The sequence below is a fragment of the Peromyscus californicus genome, unplaced genomic scaffold (genome assembly GCF_007827085.1).
Source record: "Peromyscus californicus insignis strain IS unplaced genomic scaffold, ASM782708v3 Scaffold_6__1_contigs__length_162567912, whole genome shotgun sequence".
NCBI lineage: Eukaryota > Metazoa > Chordata > Mammalia > Rodentia > Cricetidae > Peromyscus > Peromyscus californicus.
In genome coordinates, this window is record NW_026294584.1 from 86,859,818 (window position 1) to 86,883,609 (window position 23,792).

The following is a 23,792-nucleotide window of genomic DNA, read 5'->3' on the forward strand; positions in this document are numbered from 1 at the left end:
TCGTAAAGCATAATGAACCTCAGCTTTCCCTCAAAACAAACGGAATCAGAAAACATATGCATATACTGAGTTAAGAAACTCAGGAGTTTTTAATGTATCAAATTAAAAGTCTACACAAGGCCAATTACCAAATCTCTTCTTTTTCTATTTCAGAAAAACCTGTGCTGATGTCTCTTATATAATAAACAAATTTTTCATTTAAATTTGAAAGAGAAAACTAGTATTCTTGCTTACCAAAACTTGAAAACTCAATCTTACAGCTGGCAGATGTATTAAGAAAAAAGCTTTAAAGTATGTATGTATATTAGAAATATCAGAAATTCCTTCAAATACAAGATATAAACTTGACACTACTACATACCACCAGCAGCACAAAACTCTTGTTCTCCTATGAGTAACAAGCCACCATGAGTGGCTAGAACCCAAAGCAACAGGACAATCTCATTTCTTGCTTGTACATGGAAATTATTCACTATTTCTCCTACTTTTTAAAAAATATTTTTATTTATTCCTTGAAATTACCATACATTTATCCAATGTATTACTTTATTCAACTGATTCATTTGATGTGTGTTTTGACTGACTGAATGTCTCTATGTGCACCACCTGTGTACCAGGTGCCTTTGCAGGCCAGAAAGAGGGCACTGGATCCACTGGAACTGGAGTGACGGACGGTTCTGAACATGGTGCTGGGAAGAAAGCCCAGGTCTTCTGCAAGAGCAGCAAATGCTCTTGAACCATCTCTCCTGAACATCTTGAACAAAGCACTACTCACCCTTGAGGAAGTTTTGCTCCAATGTTAGGTGGAGAGTTGGCTGCCTGGGGAGTATTTTGCTGTCTTGGGTCCTTGCTAGAAGGAGTTGCTGCAGTACAGCCAAGCAGGATCTCCTTAAAAACTGTTGTAGGAACAGATTGTACGGGGCACACACTGGGAGAGGCCTAAAAGATACCAAACCAACAGACATTAAATACAAAATCCCTACTGGGAAATAATGTTAATGAAATTAAAGATAATTTCCTTTGTTTAATGCAAAGCAAGCACAAAACCATTGCCAAATAAAGACCAGCATAATAAACAAGTGATAAATCAAACACCAAGAACTCTTATACCATATAAGTGATCCTACAAGATTACAAGCTGATCTTTTCCAGAACTCTGCCACTGTGTAAGGAAGAGAGATGTGGCAATTGCTTTATTAATGCAATGCATAGAGGTGAACTTTTACGTGACAGCATCAATGGCTGCTGCTTCACATGCAATCATCTGGCTATGACTCAAGTGCCCACCACGCACTTACTGCGTAGATTGGCAGGAGACCAGACCACATAGGACTCTTGTAGGCAATGGACCTACTGGGTACCACGATAAGCCTTGGCAATGCAATAAAGACTGAGGACACGATTCCTTTTCTTATGTGGCTCATCAAGTCACAAAGGTCACCCCAAGCTGCAAAAAATATTAATTCATGACTGGCCTATGGGAAAAAGCTTTCCCCCTTCCCTTTCCATGTAATTTTACCTTTGTAAAAACAAAAACATTAGAGATCCACACCTTATATTTATATTAGCTACAGAAATAGAATTCCCTACCATAAGGAAAAAACCAAACAACATCTAAACTCCAGACAACTTTTGTATGGTGGACTGTGCAGTCAGTTGACCAGCTTTTACTGGACTCCATCTGTACACCAGTCCTAGGCCTTTCTGAGAAATGTCATATGCCATGACCTCTATTTACCAAATCCAAACCTAAAGTCTTCAGTTCTTCATCTAATAACCTCTAAACTGTGACACACAACTTCCCTCAAGTTTTTAAAACCTGACAATTGCCAACATGTTAAATGCCATCTACACATGAATCATTTTTGCATTTACTCTAGTAGGCAACCTTGAAAAGACTTATCTAATACAGAATTTAAAAAAAAAATAAGAAAAATTTAATTATCAAAGTTCTGGCTTAGTTTTGATAACCACTTAATAAATCACTAGTCTCCAAAAGCTGAATTACCACATCATTATAAATGCGTATTCAAGGTTTGCTTTTATCAACACTTCTTCCATCTGTCACCTCCCTTCCTTTGGATCCATCTAGAGTTGATGTACTGATACTTCAATCCTTAAATTACACTCTAAAAACAACAGACTTAAAATTTAGATTGTAAACTGTAGGATATATTTTTACTCTGTACAATATCCATCAATCTGTTTAAGAAACTCTCTACCTTCCTCATTTCCCACATCCGATCAATAAATCATGCCTCCATTTTCAAAGTATCCATTGAATCTTTCCATTTTTATGACTCCACTACTGTGTTTCTCCCAGACTAGTCTGACTTCCTTCCACTCTTGCCAATCCTAATCTTCACGCTTCTACCCAGATCTACCCCACTGTAGACTAACCTTTACAGAGCATTCATCAAGTAAGGCTATCTATCCCCCACTACCTACCTACAAGAACCACACCCAGTCTAGCCTCCTGCCAGCTGTCGCTCCTCTCACTGAACTCTTCTGCTCACACTCCTCCAACTGAGCTGGCTTCTCTGTCAACACTCTTCCGAAGCCTTTTCAGTCTGGGCTTTGTCCTTGCTGTCCCTACTGTCTACAGTTTTCAGTGGCTGGCTACTCCCAACTTCTTACCCTTAAATTGGCTGAAGTGCTTGCTATTCCTCAGAATCTCAGGTTACTCACTGCAATAGAGTGTTCTAGAAGTCCCTCCTTAGCTTTATCACAGCCTCATTTCCTTTCCCATACACAGCACCTGTTACACTAGGAAAGTATCTTTTCTTTAGTTGTTGCACAGTGTACACTAGGGGTATAGGCCACTCTTTTATCCTGTCTGAACTCATCAAGCCAGACATAAGCAGATGATCAGTAACACTGGTGGGATGATAGATGCATGACCAGATGGATGACACAGTAACACTTCGTATTAAGTAGCTATAGGCTAAGTGTCAGAGGTTACCTGAAATGATAGGCAGCAGTAATGCTCACCACGGTAGATCAGTATCTCCCACATAGCACTCAGTAAATGTTCGTTGGAAGGGGAGATAGAGGGAAGGAAAGGGGAGGAGTCTGCTGCTTTTACAACGGTGATTCGTCAAGGAAAAGGATGTGGGGAGAAGTAACAGCAGTAGCACAGTGGGTAAAAGCACTGGATTCTGGTGTCAGACCTTGGTTTGAAATCCAGTTTCCGACATTTCTTAGCCACTGTTCCCATTTATACGGTGATGTTAACATTTACTACAGTGCTTGGCACACAGGAAAATCAATTTTAGAGATAAGCTCATAAAGCAGTAAAATCTTGTACAAATGTTCTTGATTATGTCACTGTGTGACAGAATCAGCATTACCGAGACTGTTTGCTTTAAGAATATGAAGAATACCTCTCCATACCCTGCCTAAGACTCAACAGGGACAGGACTCCTGATCCCCAAACCCATCTTCACGCACACACTTCTGCACTGGCCTCTGACTTGACAAAGGTCAAAGTTTCTTCTTACCTGAAGAGTTTTCCCTGAAGGTCTTCTATACCAGTCATGGCAATAGTTCCTCCCTGCCAGCAGACGGAGATAATATAATTGAGTGTACGACAGTATTCTAAAAAGGTCACTGCTGGCTCGCACTTTTCAGCAGACTCTCCCAATTAACCCAGCAGCATCATAACTCTGAGGAATAGTCTGCTAGGCAGAGAAGACCTTCAAGGAACAGATGTCACTGGCAAGCATGTTTATCTTAACCACACCACAGCCAAATGTCTCACCTACCTAATCCCAAACTCCTGTCTTCCAAAGGCCACCCTACAAGTCAACCTGTGCCAGTGCAAGGTACTTGGGAAAATGGTGCCAACTGCTACTGTACTCACCTGTCTCTGACATTCACAGTAACTGCCTGCTTTCTGTTTCTTTACCTGTTCAGCTCTCCTAAAAGCTAGGTCAGGCCAGTGTTTCCAAAACTTTCTCAATTATAAAATCACTCTGAATATTAAAGAACACTGATACGGGAAAATATTCACAAGGAATCAAGGAGGATACAGGAGTTTCAAAAGAGACATTCTAACTCCAGGCCTCTGTGATACATAAAAGGAAGGGCAAGAAGAAGGAGCCTAGAGGAACGGCTACCATTTCTTTGCTTCACTATACTTCTCTAGACTAACCATAAAATTTGAAGAAATAGTGCCAGACCCCTAAAGCCTCGAAGACACAGGTAAAAACCTACTACTGTCAACTTCCTTTAGAATAGCCTGACTGTGGTTAAGAATTAAAGTTGCTATGCTTCTGCTAGCCTCCTGCTCCCAGGTCACCCATGTTGATGACAAACTGAAGGTGGATAACCAATGAGCATATCACACTATAACCCAGACTCAAGTGATCCTCCTGCCTCAGACTTCTAATAACTGGGACGACAAAAGTTCACCACTGCGTCTGATAAAATCTGACATTTTTAAAATATGAAATGTCCTTTCTCATTTTCCATGTATAGGTTAACAAACTATCTATTATCTCCAGGCCAAAGTTCAGGTTTCATTTTTAAATAGTCTCTACTCTATCCAACAATCAGTTCAAGAGCACACAAACTTACTAAGCATGAGCATATAATACAGACATGCTCATCAAAGTTAAAAAGTCTTCCTTCCTTCCCTACCGGTGTGAGTCAAGCAGAGGATCACTATGTATCAGTACGTTTTACAAGAAGTGCCTTAATCGTAAATTTACCTGGCTTAATCGCCCTTCCTGCACTCTGAAGAACTGACATACCCCCGAGATGTCTCTACAGACCCCACTTCTGTCAGCATCTCAGGACAATTTCCCAACATCCAATCGAGGTGCACCATTCCCATTCCGTGACCTTCCCCACGTGCAACTCTCGTTCTCACACGTCTGACAGGGAACTCAGCCAACCGGCCTTTCATCACTTCCATCACAGACTCAAAACGCTCTCCTGTCAAAAGCTGACAGTTTATAACTGTACTCACTCTGACTTAGCTTCTCTCTCACAACCCTGACTGACTTGGCAAGATCCTCTCGGAGCTTCACCCTAAGATGTACTGCATTCATTTTCTCTTTGTAGTCCTTTAATACTTCTCCCTTTAAAAAAGCCTTACTACTCACTTCCTCCTAGAACAAGGAGCTCTAACCAGCTCAGACCCTTCTTACACTGAGAAACTACACAGTACTATACGTGGTCAGCTGACCACATCACTTGAGTCAAATTAACGCTATCCTCTTAGGTTACGACCTCACTTGAGATGCATTTACGGTAGCTAGTGTCATCAACAGTACCAGTGCCCATGTCTCCACTGTCACTTCCTCCCAAATTACACCATACAGTCAAGACCCAATTGGGGCATCCCTTCCACCTCTGAAGGTGCTTCCTTTGCTTCTCATGCCTCTTGTCCTCCAGCCATGACGAACTACTTCCCCTTAAGTAAGCACAACAGGTTCTTTCTGAGAGCTGCTTGTGAGGTGCCTGCACAACTCTTGAAGGCGCCTCTGGGAATCTATCTTTCTCTTTAGATAACTGGCTCGTCAAGAAGGAAGTCCGAACACCTTTTAGTCTTCAAGACTAGATATCTAGCACATAGTAAACACAGTATCTTTCTGGTTTCCTGGATGGGTATATTTGAAATTAAATGAAAAAATAATAATATTAATTTCCACAACAACCTCTTCACTCTTTCCTGAACAATATGAGCCTCAACCAAAGAGGTTCAAAGCCCAGACATTTGCAGCGAAGACAAAAAACTCTAATTACCTTGATTCAGGTAACTTTGGGCAAAGTATCAAAGTTCTTATTGTCTTAACATAGACGAGAGGTTCAGGAAAGGTCATTAGACTCCCAAACTAGTCTCCTGGGTTTCTATAGTGAAGTGCTTGCTTTGACTCTACCTGATCCTATAATCTCCCCTGCACTTGATACAGAACCCTAGCTAGAGTCATTCACTGACTCACTCTCCATGCTATTTTTCCTTGCCTTAACCCCCTAATAGTCAAGTGTCCCTCTTAAATGTTGTAAGCAGTCTGTTCGGTATCATTCTAGTGCATAATTTTGACTTCTAAACTCTAACCTGAAGCATCATAATGTGGGAAATTATTCATCACCACACGTTCATTTGGATCCCTAAACTGTACAATTTATTAGTCCTGTAACAGATCCTACAGACGAAAGGATGAACAGCCCCAAATAGTATATAAGAAGAGAATTAAATAAAGTAACTGAACTCACGTGGCATCTTTAAAAGCCAGTTTTTCTGAGCCAAAATTAATCAGCCATTTATTCTAAAAGGTAACACATCTATATATTTCATCACAACTGACCAATGCGAGTCATCATTCTCCTAAGATGAGGATCCTATTTCAACAGACAACCTTCTCACAATCCTAAAGTTCTTCCCTTTCTCTCACTCATGCCAGGCACGTTTCCAACTTAACCATACAACTCAATTACCTTCAGAAACACCTCCAATGAGTGTCACATACTGAGAATTTTCACCAAACAACTAAAAAATGAAACTTTTAGCCCCAAAAAATAGTGAACTAGAAATTTATATTATCTCCATCTGCTTGAGTATAGAAATTATGGCCAAGATCTGGAACTTCAAACAGCAGCAGACAAGACAGCACAGAAGAGCAGAAGGAACTGCTCATCACTATTAAAGACTAGCCACGCAATGTTAAAGTTAAACAAAGCTTCAGTAACAAAAATCAGTCAGTTACCTCGGAGCAAGATTTTGCTTGTTTAGAAACCAAACTTCCATTATTCTCAGAAGACTTGCGTTTTACAGCTCCGACTCTTGTAGAATTACCTACAATATAGAAGGGTGGGTAAGTAGGATTCCTTCTTTCTCTTACTGTGAGGAAAAAGAAAGAGGAGGAAGAAGCATCGTTTTAATCAATGTGTCTTACCACATGTCACAAAGTTATCATGTACAACTTCAACATGAATCAGTGCAGGGTCGACAATTTTCAGTGCTGGAATCTTAAAAATAAAACAAATAGACTGGAAATTTTTAAAATGTTGAGAACAATACTTGGAAATTAACACAACTAACACCATACAAATAACTTCTTTTTATAATGACTGTTAACACTTTTTATTTCTAACATTTGATAAAAAGAAGAAAGGGTTTGACACCAAGAGCACAGCTCTGCACGGTACCCTACCCTATAAGATGATGTCAATTATCACTGCTTTTACCTCCTCACAGTTGACTTGAAGAGTTTTTGATGTTGGGTTTCCATTTACAACAGTTGCTGAAAACCACTGAGTAGATGGATCCAAGCTATAAATTTTTACTTCTGATCCAACAAGGTTCTTGTCACCTTAAAAAGAAAAAAAAAAGGAAGGAAAAACAATTGCATTCTCCCTCTTAAGAATGGCAATATTTTATATTACTATATTCTATGGAACCAAGAAGTACCACACTAGTCACCAAAGGTGAGCTGTCCCCTGTAGTTTTAGAATAATCTAATGCAGGAACCCCAAAGAGAACCGCTAAGGCAAAAGCCAAAACAAAACAAAACAGAAACAAAACTAAAGTAAAATCTTAATGGCTATGAAGCTGACTGAGAAACTAGTTAACAGTAAACAGAAAGGTGAAGATTACCAGATAATGTCTTATCAACTTCATATGACAAAAATTCCAAATACAGCAAATCTATGTCAAAATATAGCTGATTTTGTAAGTGCCACTTCTGAACTCTCAAAATTTATTTAGCATAATAAAATCCATTGGTCACCTAGTACCATATAGAAAGCAACAAATTTGTTTTCAATTTTTGAATTAAAATTTCCAATTTCCAGCATCAAAAAATATTTCTTCCAATGAGTAAGTGAAAGTCTATAAATCCTAGCTTCTCACAGGTCCATCATTGGCTAACACATGAACTGTCAACAACAGATTATCTACACACCTTGTAAAAGATGGCTTTCATCCAAATGTTTTACAATCAAAGCTTGAAATTCTTTACTGACTGTCTGATTATCAGTAAGGGAAAGCCGAAGACTGTTTACGTCCTGTAAAATCAAAGACCACAAGAGTTGTTTATGAATGTTAAGAGCTGGATGTTTCAATTGCTTCAGTCAGATTAGTTAAGACAGCTTCTACTAATCATTTGATTGCATGAACTACTGCAACTCTAGTGAACTGAAGAGATCTAAAAGTCACAAACCACCAGTCACAAGTATTCAGCAGACTGAAGGTAAGTCTCCCAAGTCAGGAGCATGAGATGAACTACAGGTTGGGTTGGAGAGATGGCTCAGGGGTTAAAAGCGCTTGCTGCTCTTCCAGAGCACCCAAGTATGGTTCCCAGCACCCATATCAGATGCCTGTTAGCTGCAGCTCCAGGGGACTCAATGCCCTTTTCTGGCCTCCAAGGGCACCCATACACATGGCATACATTCATACAAACACAAAAATAATTTATTTTCAAAAGGTATTCTAGAAGTCAACATGACATAATTTTGGTTATGGGAATAATACACAAATCAAACTGACCAATCCAAATGAAAATATTCTCTATCCCAAATCCTGTTAAGGATGGGGAAAAGCCAGAAAATACACAAGTCAGATGCATACAGTCAGTTCATCAAAATTACTGGTTTTATCAAACAATTTATTTCACATAAATCACTTCATCTAACTACTATTCTAAATGCACTTCTCTTGTTATAGAAGGTAGAGGGACAAACAGAAACTCTGAATGATAGCCTGAGACTTCAGAGAACGCCTGTTCTGAGACACTTCGCTCTTGGCAGTAGCTCCATTCATGGTACTGCTCCATAGCTCCCTGGTTTTGTGTGCACACCCAGTTATGACAAATTTATACAGAAACTGTCCCATCAATAGGAGTAACCTGCCAAACCCAACTTCTAACAGGGCAAAGAAAAGGGTGTTAAGCAGAGAGCCCTCCAGTAGCAAACCTTGAGGCTTTTCTGTGACTTGGTAGCCAAGCATGGCTCACTCATGTCTCCCACTAGAAACACTAGTCTCAGAGTAAGAGGTCATACTAGAAAAAACTGCATTTCTCTTTACCCAGGTAACATCAGATAAAACCTAGAAGCTCCATAAATACTCAATCACCAAACACTCAGCTGTGGGTGCTTTTACTTCATGCACTTACAATTTCATGCTATTTACAATTTCAGGGGAAAAAAATTAAGATGATTCTCCAATTCCTACTACAAAACGAAACAATGTACTAACAAAGATAGCTCCACAGGGCTCTCCAATGAAGCAGACCAATTCTAGTCTGTTCAGGAGGGTTTTTAGGGCCCAACAAATGCATCAGTGGGTTCAGATACCCTTTTCTTACTCACAAATTATCATATTCAATGTCAAGGCAGACTGAGAGTTTCAATTCCAACTTCTGTGTATGTCAAAGGATTTTTCAGGAGCAATCTACATTTCTTTAGAGCAAGCATACCACAGGGTAATCACAGTCTCCACATGGAACTTGCCAGAAAAGTGCCTTTCTACAAAGAAATAAACTTTGACCATTCTTTAGTCAGAGTAACAAATACACATTATATTCTTCAATTAATTATATGTTGACAGTAACATTATGTAATTACATTCACACTGATAACCACAGTGCATTTTTCCTGAGAATAAAAACTTCGCCGGGCGGTGGTGGCTCACGCCTTTAATCCCAGCACTCGGGAGGCAGAGGCAGGCGGATCTCTGTGAGTTCGAGGCCAGCCTGGTCTACAGTGCGAGATCCAGGAAAGGCGCAAAGCTACACAGAGAAACCCTGTCTCGAAAAACCAAAAAAAAAAAAAAAAAAAACTTCAATCTCAATTTTTTTAGTCTTAAGAAACAGAACTAAGAATTCTACTTCCACTGAAAAGGTAGGACACATAAAAGATGTAAACTCTGAAACAGTGCCCAGAAGTAAAAATTACTCTTATTACTCAGAAAGTAAAACATCCACTTCACTGGTAATTCCCTGACCCTTACTTATGGCAAGTCATTCTTCCATTTAAAGCAGGAAAAATCCCTTGCCTTGAGCCTCCCTAACACACAACCTGCATCGGAAACTAACTCAGGAGCAAGCACGTTCCTGTGCCAATACCTGAAACATTATCCAGTACATTCATTATCAGCCTTGTTTTTCAGGACAAGGAAGTGACACACAAGAAAACCAGTGTTCTAGGCTTTCCAATATAGGCCTAACAATCCTGTTGACCACTGATTCCAAATTGCCTGTTAGCAAATGGAGATGTTTAATTAACTCTGCATGACACAGAAACAAAGAGACTCCAAATCACAAAGCAGAAGTGGAAAGGGGGGTTAGTAAAGCTTAATAAAATGCAATCTAAAAGATGAACGTTATCATGAAGCCAACATTATTCTTAAGGTAGCAATCCCTCCCTTCTAAAAAATTCTTAACAAGCACCTATGAGCAAGATCCAAGAGCTTATACAAGATCCAAGAGATTAACTGTTGTAAAGAAGATCTGAGTTTTGCAAACTGATTGCACGCACACTGTGACTACTGCTGATACTGAGAAGTGACTACACACTCGCTAACAACACTGACTAGGGAACACAGAACAACTGCTCTGAGGAGATAGACACCAGCTTGGTGAACCTCTAGTCTACATTTCATCAGCTGATCAATATGCAACAATTTTATGTAAACATCTGTTCAGAGACAGATGTCTCACTTAATATATATTGCTATCCCATTAACCCTGAACCTCATGGTTGAACGAAACTTAGTATCTAATGTAACTTTTCTTTCTTTACTACATTCTTGCACCAGACAGCACTTAAAACAATGAAATTACAGGGAAAAAAAGAAAAAAAAGGAAAGAAAAAGAAAAGGAAGAAAGAAAAAAGCAAAGAAGGGGATGGGAGAAAATGGAACAGAAAAAAAGCATCACTAAAATGCATGATGAAATTTCTTCACACTATCAAAGCTGAAAAGGGCAGAAGACAATCTCCCTGTGTGACTTCAGCTGGGACTGGCATTGGGAAAACTGAAAATTGTTGCTCTGTGCAGAACTCCACAGGGCCATGCACCACATGCAGCAATTGGGGGTTATAAATACATTTGAGCAAAAACGCAAACTCACAAGCTAAGACCCGTGAATGAAGATTACATGTAATACCTATATAAATAGTAACTTTGAAAAATCATTTTATATCGCATACCTTTTTCCACAGCCCACAACACATCAAAGTGATACTGCTGTCCTTTTAATTCCAAAGGGACAGCACAAACCCACAGGCTAACACTAAGAGATGCTACCCAACAACTTTTGGTAAGTTTTTCCCTATTAGGCATCTGCATGAGGGCAATGAATAAGAGTGTTTTACTTCTCCCATTAAGAGAACTTCTATTTGGATGTTAAATACTGTTCCTGTGGTTTACCTGTATAGGCTTCAAAAGGTCTTTGGAAACAAATACACTTTGTTGATCTCCAAGGAACCGAACAGAAGTTATGGATCCCAAGCCAGCTTTGTCTAGTAGAGATTTGTACATCTAAAAACAAAACAAAAAACTGTTACGTCACTGTAATTGCTATCAACAGCATTCTGGAAACAGGAATGGGCAATTTTCCACACATGAAGAACGTGACAAAGCCATTAAGTTTTTATTTACTGCAAGGATTTCCTAACATTTGTGCTGCCACCAGATTACAACATTTATTTAAACCCAGTAACTTAAACCAGATATACATTTGGAAGTTATTAACAAACAGGTCTACAGATCCATGATTTCCCAAAAACTTAAGTTGGAAAAAAAAGTGTACATGTTTTTCTGAGAGACAGGGTATATTTTTAGAAAATTCTTAACAGCTGGGAAAGAATAAAGGGTGAAATACAATCACAACCCCATATTGCTCAAACATCTACAGTGGCTTTTCAATTAGAGACAAAATATAAACTTTTGCTAGCATCCTTCACAATCTGCCAGTTCTCCATCCGCTTCCCAGCTTTTCCAACTACTCCATACATGACTCTTCTTGTTTCCAGCTCCAGTTTCCCATAAAATCTAGCCTGTCCTCTCCAGACCTATGCATCACTTTTTTGTTGTTGTTTTTGGTTTTTCAAGACAGGTTTCTCTAACAGCCCTGGCATTCATTCTGTAGACCAGACCAGCCTCTGCCTCCCAAGTGTTGGGATTAAAGGAGTGTGCTACCATGCCTGGCTGGATCACTTTTGCTCCATACTTACAATGTGGGTAAAGCAAAAGCCTATGAGTTTACAGACTCTTGAGCTCTTTCTTTCCTCCCTCCCCACCCACCACCTCAGGTCCTCTTTAAACGCCCATTGAGTCCAGTTAACACTGCTTGTTAGAATGCACTTGCCATACTTTTAAAAAAGTTAGCAGCAAATTCCAATTTTCTTCAAGTGCTGACCATCTGGTCAAACCAAAGGATCTGTGTGAATGTACGTCTGCTATATTCTAACTTGTGACCTTGACATTATCTCCACCTCTATTTCTAAGTGAAGAAAATAAGGCCCTAAAAAGTCATGGGACCTGCCTAGAGCCACAAAGCTCGTAGCAGGGTAGGCAGAAGATCCTGAGTGCCTTTCTAACTCTTCCGTCTTGTCACACACATGGCACTGTAACTGTTTCCCTCAAGGTCAAAGGGGCATTATATTTCCCTTGTTTCACCCAAAATGTTAGATTAAATGTTCTCTATTTGTCAGTTTATGAAACAAGTTTTACTCACTATTGCAGGCCACTGAATAACTCGCTCAGGAATTTCAGGTGATTTTCGTTCCGCCAGAACCAAGTTATGCTCTACTAAAAACACTCTCCTCAGAAGGCTGTAGACATCTATCCATCTTCTCTTCCTCCAAGACTCCCCATCCAATTCTACACACACCTAAACACAGTAAAGCAAAGTCAATTATAAATGCTCTCATTATTCTACTTGAATGCATGATGTTTCTACTGGGTATGCTATCCCCATTTCACAGCTATAATATGAATGATAGATAATCACAGTCACACATGGAACAAGCTCTGGCTCCCAGTATACAAAAGTCTAAAGCACTTAGGGTCAGTGCCCTCAAGATGACCTCTGGAAGTCCCAGAACTCAAAGAACCCCCAACTAGAAGGGTTTTACATATGCTAATTAGTGTGATCTTTGGAGTACAAGGAATTTGAAACCCAAAATACTTATTGTGCTACACTGTAGTGTTAGCATTAAAAGCGTGTTTAAAATGACTCCTACACAAGAACCTACCTTTAGAGTTCTCCACTATCAGAAGAACTTAGCACAAAGACTGATATACATGGCTTCTCTTCAACATTCCTTCCAGCTAACCTCGAAAATTCACCTCAGAGTTAGAAGCCTAAAATTAACTTCTTTACTCCATAAAGAAATATAGACATATCTCTAAAGGCCTGTTGCTGTCTGATTTCCAGTACTGAGAAAGAATCCAGGCAAGTGCTCCATCACTGAGCTACAGCCACAACCCATACAGTTCCTTACATGAAAATTATGACAAAATATACAAGCAAAACGGGGGGAAAAAAAAAACTAAAAACAGAACATAACCACAAAGCAGGTCTCTGTTAGTATCCCTGAGTCAGGAATTGATCACAAGTCACAAGATTTTAAATTATATAAAATTACTGAAAACACCCCATTTCTCTAAGTCATTTATTCTAGATATTTAATCTTCTTTTTCAACAGATTTCAATAAAATAATTAATATCCAATGCAGAAAAATCAATTATTTTTATTTAAAATTTCTCCTCCTACAAACCAGCCTCATTTTGAGTTTCAAGGATTAATCAATCTTTTATCTATGGAGTCTGCTCATGACTCCCACTCCTCCTCAGCAGTTGACATTACCAGCTCACTTCATCTGCTAAAAGCTAGCGAATCCTTTCCTTGAAGGTCAACATCTCCTGTTGTGGACGAAATGAAAACATCTACCATTCTTCCTAACTCTCATGCACAGCAATTTTGTGGAAAATTGATACATAAAGTCTAATGGGTAAAAGTCTGTGTCTGCTTCTGCATACCATCATGTATCCCTGGCACACAATTTCTAATTATTAACCAGTTATTAAAATGAATAAATCAACCATTTTTCTCTGAACTGGCTCGTTTCTCTTATCTACTTAAAGGTGATGAGTTCCCAGCTCAATACTATTAACTCCAATCCTAAACCTTCCTAGTCTGCACTGAAGCTGTGGGCAAGAGATGGCTCAGCAGTTAAGAGGACTTGCTGTTCTTTTTTTTTTTTGGTTTTTCGAGACAGGGTTTCTCTGTGTAGCTTTGCGCCTTTCCTGGAACTCGCTTTGGAGACCAGGCTGGCCTCGAACTCACAGAGATCCGCCTGCCTCTGCCTCCCGAGTGCTGGGATTTTAAAGGCGTGCGCCACCACCGCCCGGCTGACTTGCTGTTCTTAAAGAGGACTGGGGTTTGGTTCCCAGCACCCAAACAGGGGCACATAACTTAACTCCAGCTTCATGTTCAAAGACCACCATGTTCCTGTTTCCTAGCCAGAGAATCAGTTCACAAATCAGCCTGAAGCCTAACCCAGCCTTCAGTGACAGTTTTTTTCTATGTATCAGAAATGTAATAAAAGGGATAACCAGAAACAAAAGTACAGAATTAGAGATGTGGGCTTGAATTCCAGCTCCAAAGTTTTATTAAAATGATTTTACATGAACAAAATCAACATAGGAAAACAGGTAACCTGAACCCTAGCTAAGAACCCATCATTTTGTATGATGTATAATAATAAACTAGGTGAGTCTGATGTACAGCATGAGGACACAATTTCGTATTTCTAGCACCCACAAAAGGCTGAGCACGGCAGCACATGCCTGTCATTCCAGTGCTGGGAACAGAAGATCTGGAGGTTTGCTGTTGGCCAGTCTTGTTTAGTCAGTAAGTTCCAGGCTCAGGGAGATCCTATCTCAAAGAGTAAGGTGAAAAGTAATAAGCAAGACACTTAGCATCAACCTCTGGTCTCTACCACACATGTGCACACACACCTGCATATGACACACACATACACTCAAAAGAAAGAAATACATACACTGGTTAAAAAAAGTCTAAACCTTAAATTTAATTCTTTGAATCTTATTTTACTAGCTTCAAAATAAAAATAGTAACATCTACCTCTCACTGAATTTAGACTTAAAAATAATTATGAAGTATTTCTGGGCTTTTTTTTTTAAGACAGGGTCTTATGGCTCTAGCTGTCCTGTAGTTCAGCTGTACAGACCAGGCTAGCCTTACAAGAGATTTGCCTGCCTCTGCCTCCCAAGTGATAGAATTAAAGTATATGCCGCTCTGCCCAGCTTAGACCTCATGGTAACTCTCACTGCTAGATCATATGTTAGGACTGGGAAAGAGTCCACAACATGATCATAGACTATCTAGCTATATTCACAAGGAATAGGGGAAGGATTCCCTTTAAGATACTAAGTAGCTGCCCAAAACTTAACTAACATCACAATTATTATCCAGTCACTATTTGAAGCTTAACATAACCTAATTAAAAAATCAAATGAGAACACACTCTCAAATTTCAGGTACTTACAGAAAAGAAGACTTTAACTACTGAAAACTGTCCAACTTTTTTTTGTTTGTTTGTTTTTTTTCAAGACAGGGTTTCTCTGTGTAGCTTTGCGCCTTTTCCTGGAACTCACTTGGTAGCCCAGGCTGGCCTCGAACTCACAGAGATCCACCTGCCTCTGCCTCCCGAGTGCTGGGATTTTAAAGGCGTGCGCCACCACCACCCGGTGAAAACTGTCCAACTTTTAACACTGCAAAATGATAGCATCATCTACAAAGTCTAATTCCCAAAACCACACAATCGTGTTTTTAAAAAGAACAACAAAAAAATCTCTAATATTTTGTTTACAATTTTTTGTTGGGCTGCATTTATAGCTACCTTGGGGCACATGCCAAAGGTTGGACACATCTACATGACGTTCAAGTATTAGGTTGTGTTTGGCTAAAATTCATATTAGCTCTGGCTTAAAAAAAGATGACTTGTACAAAATATATACTGTAATCTAAAACTTAGGAGCTTTCCTCAACAATTTTTAGTTTCCTATCAAAACCCTGTATGTCTTTTAAAAGCCAAGGTTGCAGCTCAGTGGACGCTTGCCTACCATGCCTGAGGTCCTGAGATAAAAAAGTCAGGCACAGTGATGCAAAGCAGGGGGACCAGGAGTTCAATGTCTTCCTCAGAGACAAATTAAGTACATGAGATCTGTCTCAAATTATCAAAATTAAGGGCACTCCTCAAGATACTCACCTGCCAATTATTTCTATCAGAAGATACTCGTACTCAAAGACAACTGTATGCCCTATCAACCTACCCAGTTCCCATTGCGTTCTTTCCATGGGCGTACAAAGAGATGCTACTTATGCTTAATTACCTATGGTTCACTACCTATACTTTCCAAATTTGCTTTTCTTTTAATGGAGTATTTATAAGTAGTACCTATCAGTCTATCAAATCTTGATCAGATGTTGGATAGTTCAAACTATTTCAAGCTAATTTTCCTCCCAACAGTGAAATCTTTAAGCTAATGGAGAAATGTTACATCTGATCAAGCTAATCTCCAAACCTACCAATTTTGGTTTAAACTCACTTCACCTTGGTATTTAATTATAAAGCCTTTGGAAATGCCAAGGAAAATGTGTCCAAGTTCACAGTAGGATGGCATGGTCAAGCAGAAGTTCTGATTATACACTGGCTCTATGCCTAGCTCTACAATGCAGAGCATTAGTAGTTTCACTACTCCGTAAGTTAAAAAAAAATTTAGTGTGTGTGCATGTACTTATGTGTGCAGTGCTACTTAAAAATCCTACAACCTAGCTGGGCAGTGGTGGCGCACACCTTTAATCTCAGCGCTTGGGAGGCAGAGGCAGGCAGATCTCTGTGAGTTCGAGGCCAGCCTGGTCTACAGAGCAAGATCCAGGACAAGAACCAAAACTACACAGAGAAATCCTGTCTGGAAAAAACCAAACAAACAAACAAAAAATCCTACAACCTAACTAACATTCAATTTTAAGAGGTAAACGGTGTTTACTGCACTGTGCTATGAGTTTCTAATTTTTTATAGCTTCAATGGCAGTGGAATCCAGTTTTCCAGTTCAATTGGTATAGAAGGGCAGAGACTGGGCACCATCAAAGCATCCAATTGCTGGCAGTAAGAAAAAAATGGTATATACAGGAAATAAAAACTACTTATTTTCTAAAGAGCCAAAAGAGGGGGCAGAAAACTCAAGAAACCGCCCATTTAATGGAAGCTAAAGACCTACACAGGCAAGGTGGGGTAGAGGGGCACTGTCAACAGGCACATGTACCCTTTAGTAGAGGGGCATTGTCAACACGCACATGTACCCTTTAGTAGAGGGGCATTGTCAACAGGCACATGTACCCTTTAGTAGAGGGGCATTGTCAACAGGCACATGTACCCTTTAGTAGAGGGGCATTGTCAACAGGCACATGTACCCTTTAGTAGAGGGGCATTGTCAACACGCACATGTACCCTTTAGTAGAGGGGCATTGTCAACAGGCACATGTACCCTTTAGTAGAGGGGCATTGTCAACAGGCACATGTACCCTTTAGTAGAGGGGCATTGTCAACACGCACATGTACCCTTTAGTAGAGGGGCATTGTCAACAGGCACATGTACCCTTTAGTAGAGGGGTATTGTCAACACGCACATGTACCCTTTAGTAGAAATGGTAGGGTAAGATAAAAAAAGTTCTTAAAACTAGGAAATGGCCACTACCTCATCAGTAAATGATTTGTTTCCCCATAGTAAAAGAAATGGTCTTGTAAGTCCTTCATTTATGTATCCAAGTATTTGACCACACACTAACTGCCAAGCCAAGTTCGAGGTGTTAGACACAAAGCATGTAAAATAAAGCACACTAATCCCATTCTATCTGAATATTAAAGCCACTGTCAGAGGTCTGCTGGAAGAGTGGGCGTTATTTAACTTCCTTAAATCTCAATTTCCTACATTAAAAAAAAAAATGTATCTTACCAATTAGGACACTTACAAAGGTTCAACTGGCACTTGCCACATAATAACCATTTGATAATTAATGACTTCACCATAACTTCTTCAGAATCCACTATTACATATATTGCTTTTCTAACCTTTAAAATCACTTTGTTACAAAGTCTTTTTCTAGGGGAAACAATGTTAAAATGCCTTCACTCTAGTTATCCTTCATCTAACTGCAAGTCTAGAAAGGCTAGTATTATTAGTACTAACAGTAAATGGACAGTTGCATACAACTTGAAATTCCCCTGAATTTAGCCTAGTCACTCCATGACCAAAAGATACTGCCTAAACCCTCAATGTCCCTAAACCCAGATGTAAACATAGTCTTAATTACTTGATTCTTGCTTTAATCTCACTAAGCACAACTTGGTTCTAGATTTTTTGGTCTGTTTGTTTTGAGACAGGATTTCTCTGTGTAGTTTTGGTGCCTGTCCTGGATCTTGCTCTGTAGACCAGGCTGGCCTTGAACTCAGAGATCCGCCTGGCTCTGCCTCCTGAGCACTGGGATTAAAGGCATGCACCACCGTCGCCCAGCGGTTCCAGAGTTTTAAGATACATTTTTGTTAAATATAACGTGCGCCTAAACTTAATTACTTTTGCTATTCAACTAGGGAAGGCAGTGATAAATGCTTGTGAAAAAGGAGATTTGCACCTTACACAAAGACTTAAGTCATAAAAATTTCTCAGTAAGGCAAAATCCTTCGTAACAAAAATTTTCTTCAACTGAAATCCCAGAATACACACTGGCAAACATGGATTCAAATCCTCCCACTATCATTTAGTAACTAGTTATACCAGCCTGGACCAAAGACTGAAAGTGAAGCTCTCACCCCCTCAAAGGCTTCTGGAGTCAGGAATTTGGAGATGAAAATACACGTTAAGGACCTTTTGCATTGCATGTGTAATCCAACAGGTCCTTAATCATACGAGAAGGAAATACCTAGTTGCCTGCCAACTTCCCAAGAACTAAGGACTATAAAGTTTAAATACTGCTCCCATTTAGACGAGATCAAACAAACATACTAGAATTTTCTTTTTAACATGGCAGGTGAAAAAAACCACAACCATGATTGAAATCTAGTACACAGCCCATTTTTTGTAGAAAGGTTATTAGCCAAGAGCAAATAGAATGGTCATCCCCCAGAATTCACTATCTCTAAAACCAGACTTGGTAGAATGAGTGGGATGGAGGAGAAAAGCTACACTTCAAAGTATGTAGCAGCAGTACCGCTGTGCACTGCTCTCAGCAGGCAGCATGATGGTAATGGGGGAAGCCTCGGGAGGAAAACTTCCTGAGGTAGAATATGTTAATTCCTAAGGTGGAGGCCCTAGGCAAATAAACTTAGTCTTCCCTATGCACAAGATCTTTATCTGTAAAATGGGATCAACAACAGTACTTAGTAGCCCAAAGTACTGCTATAAGAACCAAAAGAGTGTAGCTGTTACTGATCACAATGATGCTTGAAATGTGGTTTAAATGCCCAGTGGTCACTCTTCCCTTGCAACATGAATACAAGGCACAAGGTGAAAACGGTAAATACATAACCAAATATCCTTTTCCAATAATCCTCTGAAGACTTGTAACAGTATAGGCATGCACTGTCAAGTCTGTGTTCAAATGAAGTTTCAGAAATCAACACTTAACTGACAATGGCTAAAACTTGCTTCCTTTGAGTAGTTTTCAAGAAAAGAGAAAAAACATAATGAAGTAAAGATCCCGAAGCATGTATATTACTCAGGGTAGAAGTCTTCTGTCCTGACAAACTTCCTTTAAGTTATCACCACTTTGGAGTCTTTGTTAGGAATCTTTTCTCAGATGTTTTTGCACAAGGGAGTCATTGATGACACAATGGCTTCCTCACTACTTGTTTCCAGACTATCTTTTCACACTAATACTTGTATGAGAGTAGAATTCATCCTTTCAAAAGCTCTAACTGAAAAAGCTTCCAGTGTCATTCACATTAAAAATATATTCACTGGTCACACCAGTTTCCTTTCTCTCCTTCCTCCCAAACCCCCACATGTATTATTTCTGAAGGTATTACTCCCAAACACCCAGAATGGGACAGCTCCACCCAAGGCCTCCATATATGGTCATATCCACACCAACCCAGCCTCAATGACAACAGGAACTCACTCCTGCCTCACTAACCATACACCAGCAAATACCTACCCTAACAAGCTGAACAGAGCGAAGCTCCTCCTTCTACATTCATACTTCATTTCCAAGTTGTAAAGTTCAAAAAGTTGAGCGAACAAAAAAAGTACTTCTAGGCTAGCTCTAGATAACTAATGATTCTAAACGTCACCCACTTCTCCAACCTATTACTAATAAATACTTCTCCCGTTGGGGACATAATCAGACAGTCCTGGTGGGACCCAGCGCCTGTATTAATGAAGCATGTCTGAACAATCCTAAGCCCATTATTAATCTCAGGCAGCTGGAGCTCTAGGCCAAACACACCTTGACGCTACACACCATTTCAAAGACTTTCAAGGTCTAGATTTCTGCACCTTTAGATCACATGCCAACTTTCTAGTGGCCCATTTCAGAAAAGAGAGGGAGGGGCGCTTGACTGCCGCGTTACCAAGGTAACTGAAAACCGTCTGACTGCCCAGCCCCAGGAGATGGGTCTTTTTGTTTGTTTGGGGGTTTTGTGTTTTGTTTTTGTTTTCTACCTTCAGATCTTTCTTGGTAACGTCAGTGTGGGAAACCGCTCGAATGGTTCCCGACAGCCAGGGCCACTCTGCGACTCGCTCCAAGTCCCAGCTGTCGTGGGCGCCGTCGCTGCCTTCGGCTGCGGACAGACTGAGGAATCGCTTCCCCACCAATACTGGCCAACTTTCTCCGAGCGTGAGCACCATGGTTTTCACGCCAGCAGGAAGGGCTCCTCCCTGCAAAAGGCACAAAAACAAAATGCGATGGGGGCGGCCGAGGTCGGAGGCGGCCCGAAGAGACGAAGCGCCTACGGGGACCAGTGGAGTGACACCCCCGCAGGTGGACCCCGCACCCCAAGCTGCCACCCGCGCCTCCCCACCCCCTTCAGCACTCCCCCGCCGCAAACACCGGCCCGAGTGCCGCGTGACCCTCTCGCCCCAACTTTCGCTTTTTCCAAACCTTTCTGAGCTGGACGCCGAGGGAGAGAAGGGAGGACTGAGCCGCAGAGCCAGCGCTTTTTCCTAAGTGTTCGCCCCCTCGCCCCGGCAAAGAAAAGGCTCCCCTAGTGCAGAGGGCTCGTCCCAGCGGCCGGTCCCCGCCCCGGGCGGCCTCGGAGCCGCCGTGGACTAGCTCGCGACTCGACACTTGCCGCGCCCCCGCCCCCCGCTTCCGGGCCGCCGACTCGGGCGCACCCCCGCCCGGCCTGCGCCGTGAACCGGGGCGACGCAGCGGCCGCCCGCGAGGGCCCTTCACCTCTCTCCCTCGGTCTCCCGCAGCTGAGGCCCGCGGCGCGCTTACCCCGCCTCCCGCCTCCCTGAGTCACCCGCGACGGCGACAAGAGAGACCTGCCGCCCAGCCGACTCCAGCTCTGACTTGGTTCAAGAGCTCTCTCTCACAAGACACGCACAGCCTCCCGGGCCCGCCCCCTCGGAGCCGCTGCCACCGTTCATTGGCTGAATCGCGGGGGCTGGGCGGGGCATCTGAAGAAACTATCCGTTTCTATTGGCTAGGATGAAGAGGGCGGGGCGAGGAAAAAAAAACAATTCCTTGGCTGCCTCCTCCCTTTTCTCCCCCTCCGACTCGAAGCCGACCCCCCATTAGAGCGCGCAGAACGCAGACGGGAGATCCCTCCGCCGCTGCTCCATTCTTCCATTTGTTGCCCCGCGCTACGCAAAAAAGTCCCGCCGAATCGGTTATCGACTTTGAAGCCAGACAGAAAATCGCACAGGCTCACAGATAAGACTGAATGGGGAGACCCAGGACCGTGCGCGCCTATTGGATCGCGCGTGAAGCGCGTAGGCTGTCAACCGAAGACGGACCTGCCAAAGGCGGAAGAATCTCACGGGAAAGGGGCGGGGGCGGTACACAGTCTGCGGGGGAGGGACGGTATGGGACGTGCGGTTTCAGGCGTACGCAGCTAGGGGGAGGAGCGACTAGGCTCCGGAGGCTCGTGCGCAGGCGCCAGGAGGGGCGGACTCCGAAGCTTGGGCTGATGGGTGAAATGGCCGCTGGAGGCGCAGGCGCACGTGGTGCTGACCGTGAATGTCTAAGTCCGCCATTTTGAAGGATAAGTGAAGAAAGGCATGGAGTTACTGGAAAATGATGTTCATTAAATCTAGAGGCAAACAATCTATTAAATGCTGTGTGGGGTGTATTTTTTTTGATGTAAAATGGATAGAAGATGTTCTGAGACTTAAGAAATTTAAAAAGTAGATGGAGTTTATGATGAAAGTGATAATGGAAGAAAAGGTGACTTTGAAGGACAAAAGAGAGAAAAGATGATTATGTGGTTTGTACCAGAAGATTCTTGGTTGAATGAAGAAATGGAATGAATAATTGAAGACTTCTTTATGAAGCCTGGTGCTTGACCCAGCATCACATTTAATCCTTAACATAAAATAAGTGGAAATTTCCTGTTTTACAAATGTGAAAATGGAACATCAGATAAAGTTCAAAAATGTATTAAACTGGGCGTGGAGGTGGCGCACACCTTTTATCCCAGCCCTTGGGAGGCAGAGCCAAATGGATCTCCGTGGGTTGGAGGCCAGCTTGGACTACAGAGCAAGATCCAGGACAGGCACCAAAACTACACAGAGAAATCCTGTCTCGAAAACAAAACAAAACAAACAAAAAAATGTATTAAGTAATGGATATACAATGCACATTAGTACCAGATGTTCATTTTGAAATATATTTGGTCTGAATACATGACATTAAAAAGTTAAAGCTTGAACAGTGCTGAAGAATCAACTGAGTTGGATTTATAATATGCAGACCATTATGAGGTGGGAAATGGAATGAAGAAACCTGTCTACTTCAACAGAAGGCAGAAATGGGACCAAGAAAAACAAAAGAAAAAAGAAGAAAGTATGGTAAAAATAAAATGACAGGAATAAGTCCATTTGTATTTACAATAAATATAAATGGGTTAATTTTATTCATAAATGTGGAAAGGTACTTAGCATTATAAAAAAATAACTTCAGACACAAGAAAACTGCAGCATAAAAAGCTTGAAACAATTATGATAAATTTTTATCAGAAGGTAATCAAAAGAAAACTACTTTAATATCTCTGTATAGTTATATATCATTTAGTAAAAGATATGTTCTGAGAAAAGTTTCGGTGATTTCATCACAGTGATAACATAGTGTGCTTAAAGAAGCTTACATGTTACAGAAAACCTTATGGGATCACCATTGTATATATAGTATGTCATTTGACAAAATATTGTCATATAACTAAATAAAAGTAAAAGCCTAAAAAGAGGCATGGTGGTGCATGCTTTTAATCCTAAGCACTCTGGAGGTAGAGACAGGCAGATATGTGAGTCCCAGGCCAGCCTGGTCTACAGAGCAAGTTTCAGAACAGCCAGGGCTACACAGAGAAACTTGAAAACTTGTCTTGAAAAGCAAACAAATGAAAGAAAGAAAAAGAAAGGGAATAAAATCCTAAAAAAAGAAAGGATTTTATACTAATAAAAGATTGGGTTCATAAAAGAATATATAATATTGAACTAATCTTACTGAAAATTTGAACTAAAGTTAATAGTACTAAGTTATAAGAAAATTTTGATGATTGATAATCAGCATAAATGCTATAAATCCACCTATTTCA

The 23,792-nt window shown here is 40.9% G+C and overlaps 1 protein-coding gene across 3 annotated transcripts in view; it reads right to left on the reverse strand.

Annotated features, from left to right (window-relative positions):
• Kdm3a (lysine demethylase 3A) overlaps window positions 1-21,606 on the reverse strand; it is a 44,717-nt gene extending 23,111 nt beyond the window's left edge. Inside the window, exons 1-9 of one of the 3 annotated variants that reach the window (XM_052719846.1) lie at window positions 21,476-21,606; window positions 20,698-20,913; window positions 12,684-12,839; window positions 11,375-11,485; window positions 7,911-8,013; window positions 7,195-7,319; window positions 6,903-6,975; window positions 6,714-6,802; window positions 776-939 (exon numbers count right to left, since the gene is read on the reverse strand). In XM_052719846.1, the coding sequence (XP_052575806.1) occupies window positions 776-939; window positions 6,714-6,802; window positions 6,903-6,975; window positions 7,195-7,319; window positions 7,911-8,013; window positions 11,375-11,485; window positions 12,684-12,839; window positions 20,698-20,883 (1,007 nt within the window). In that variant the 5' untranslated portion in view covers window positions 20,884-20,913; window positions 21,476-21,606. Of the gene's footprint in view, window positions 1-775; window positions 940-6,713; window positions 6,803-6,902; window positions 6,976-7,194; window positions 7,320-7,910; window positions 8,014-11,374; window positions 11,486-12,683; window positions 12,840-20,697; window positions 20,914-21,136; window positions 21,307-21,475 lie in introns of those variants that run through there. The other 2 variants (XM_052719848.1, XM_052719847.1) reach the window with 2 other exon arrangements.
• Between the last annotated feature and the right edge of the window lie 2,186 nt (window positions 21,607-23,792).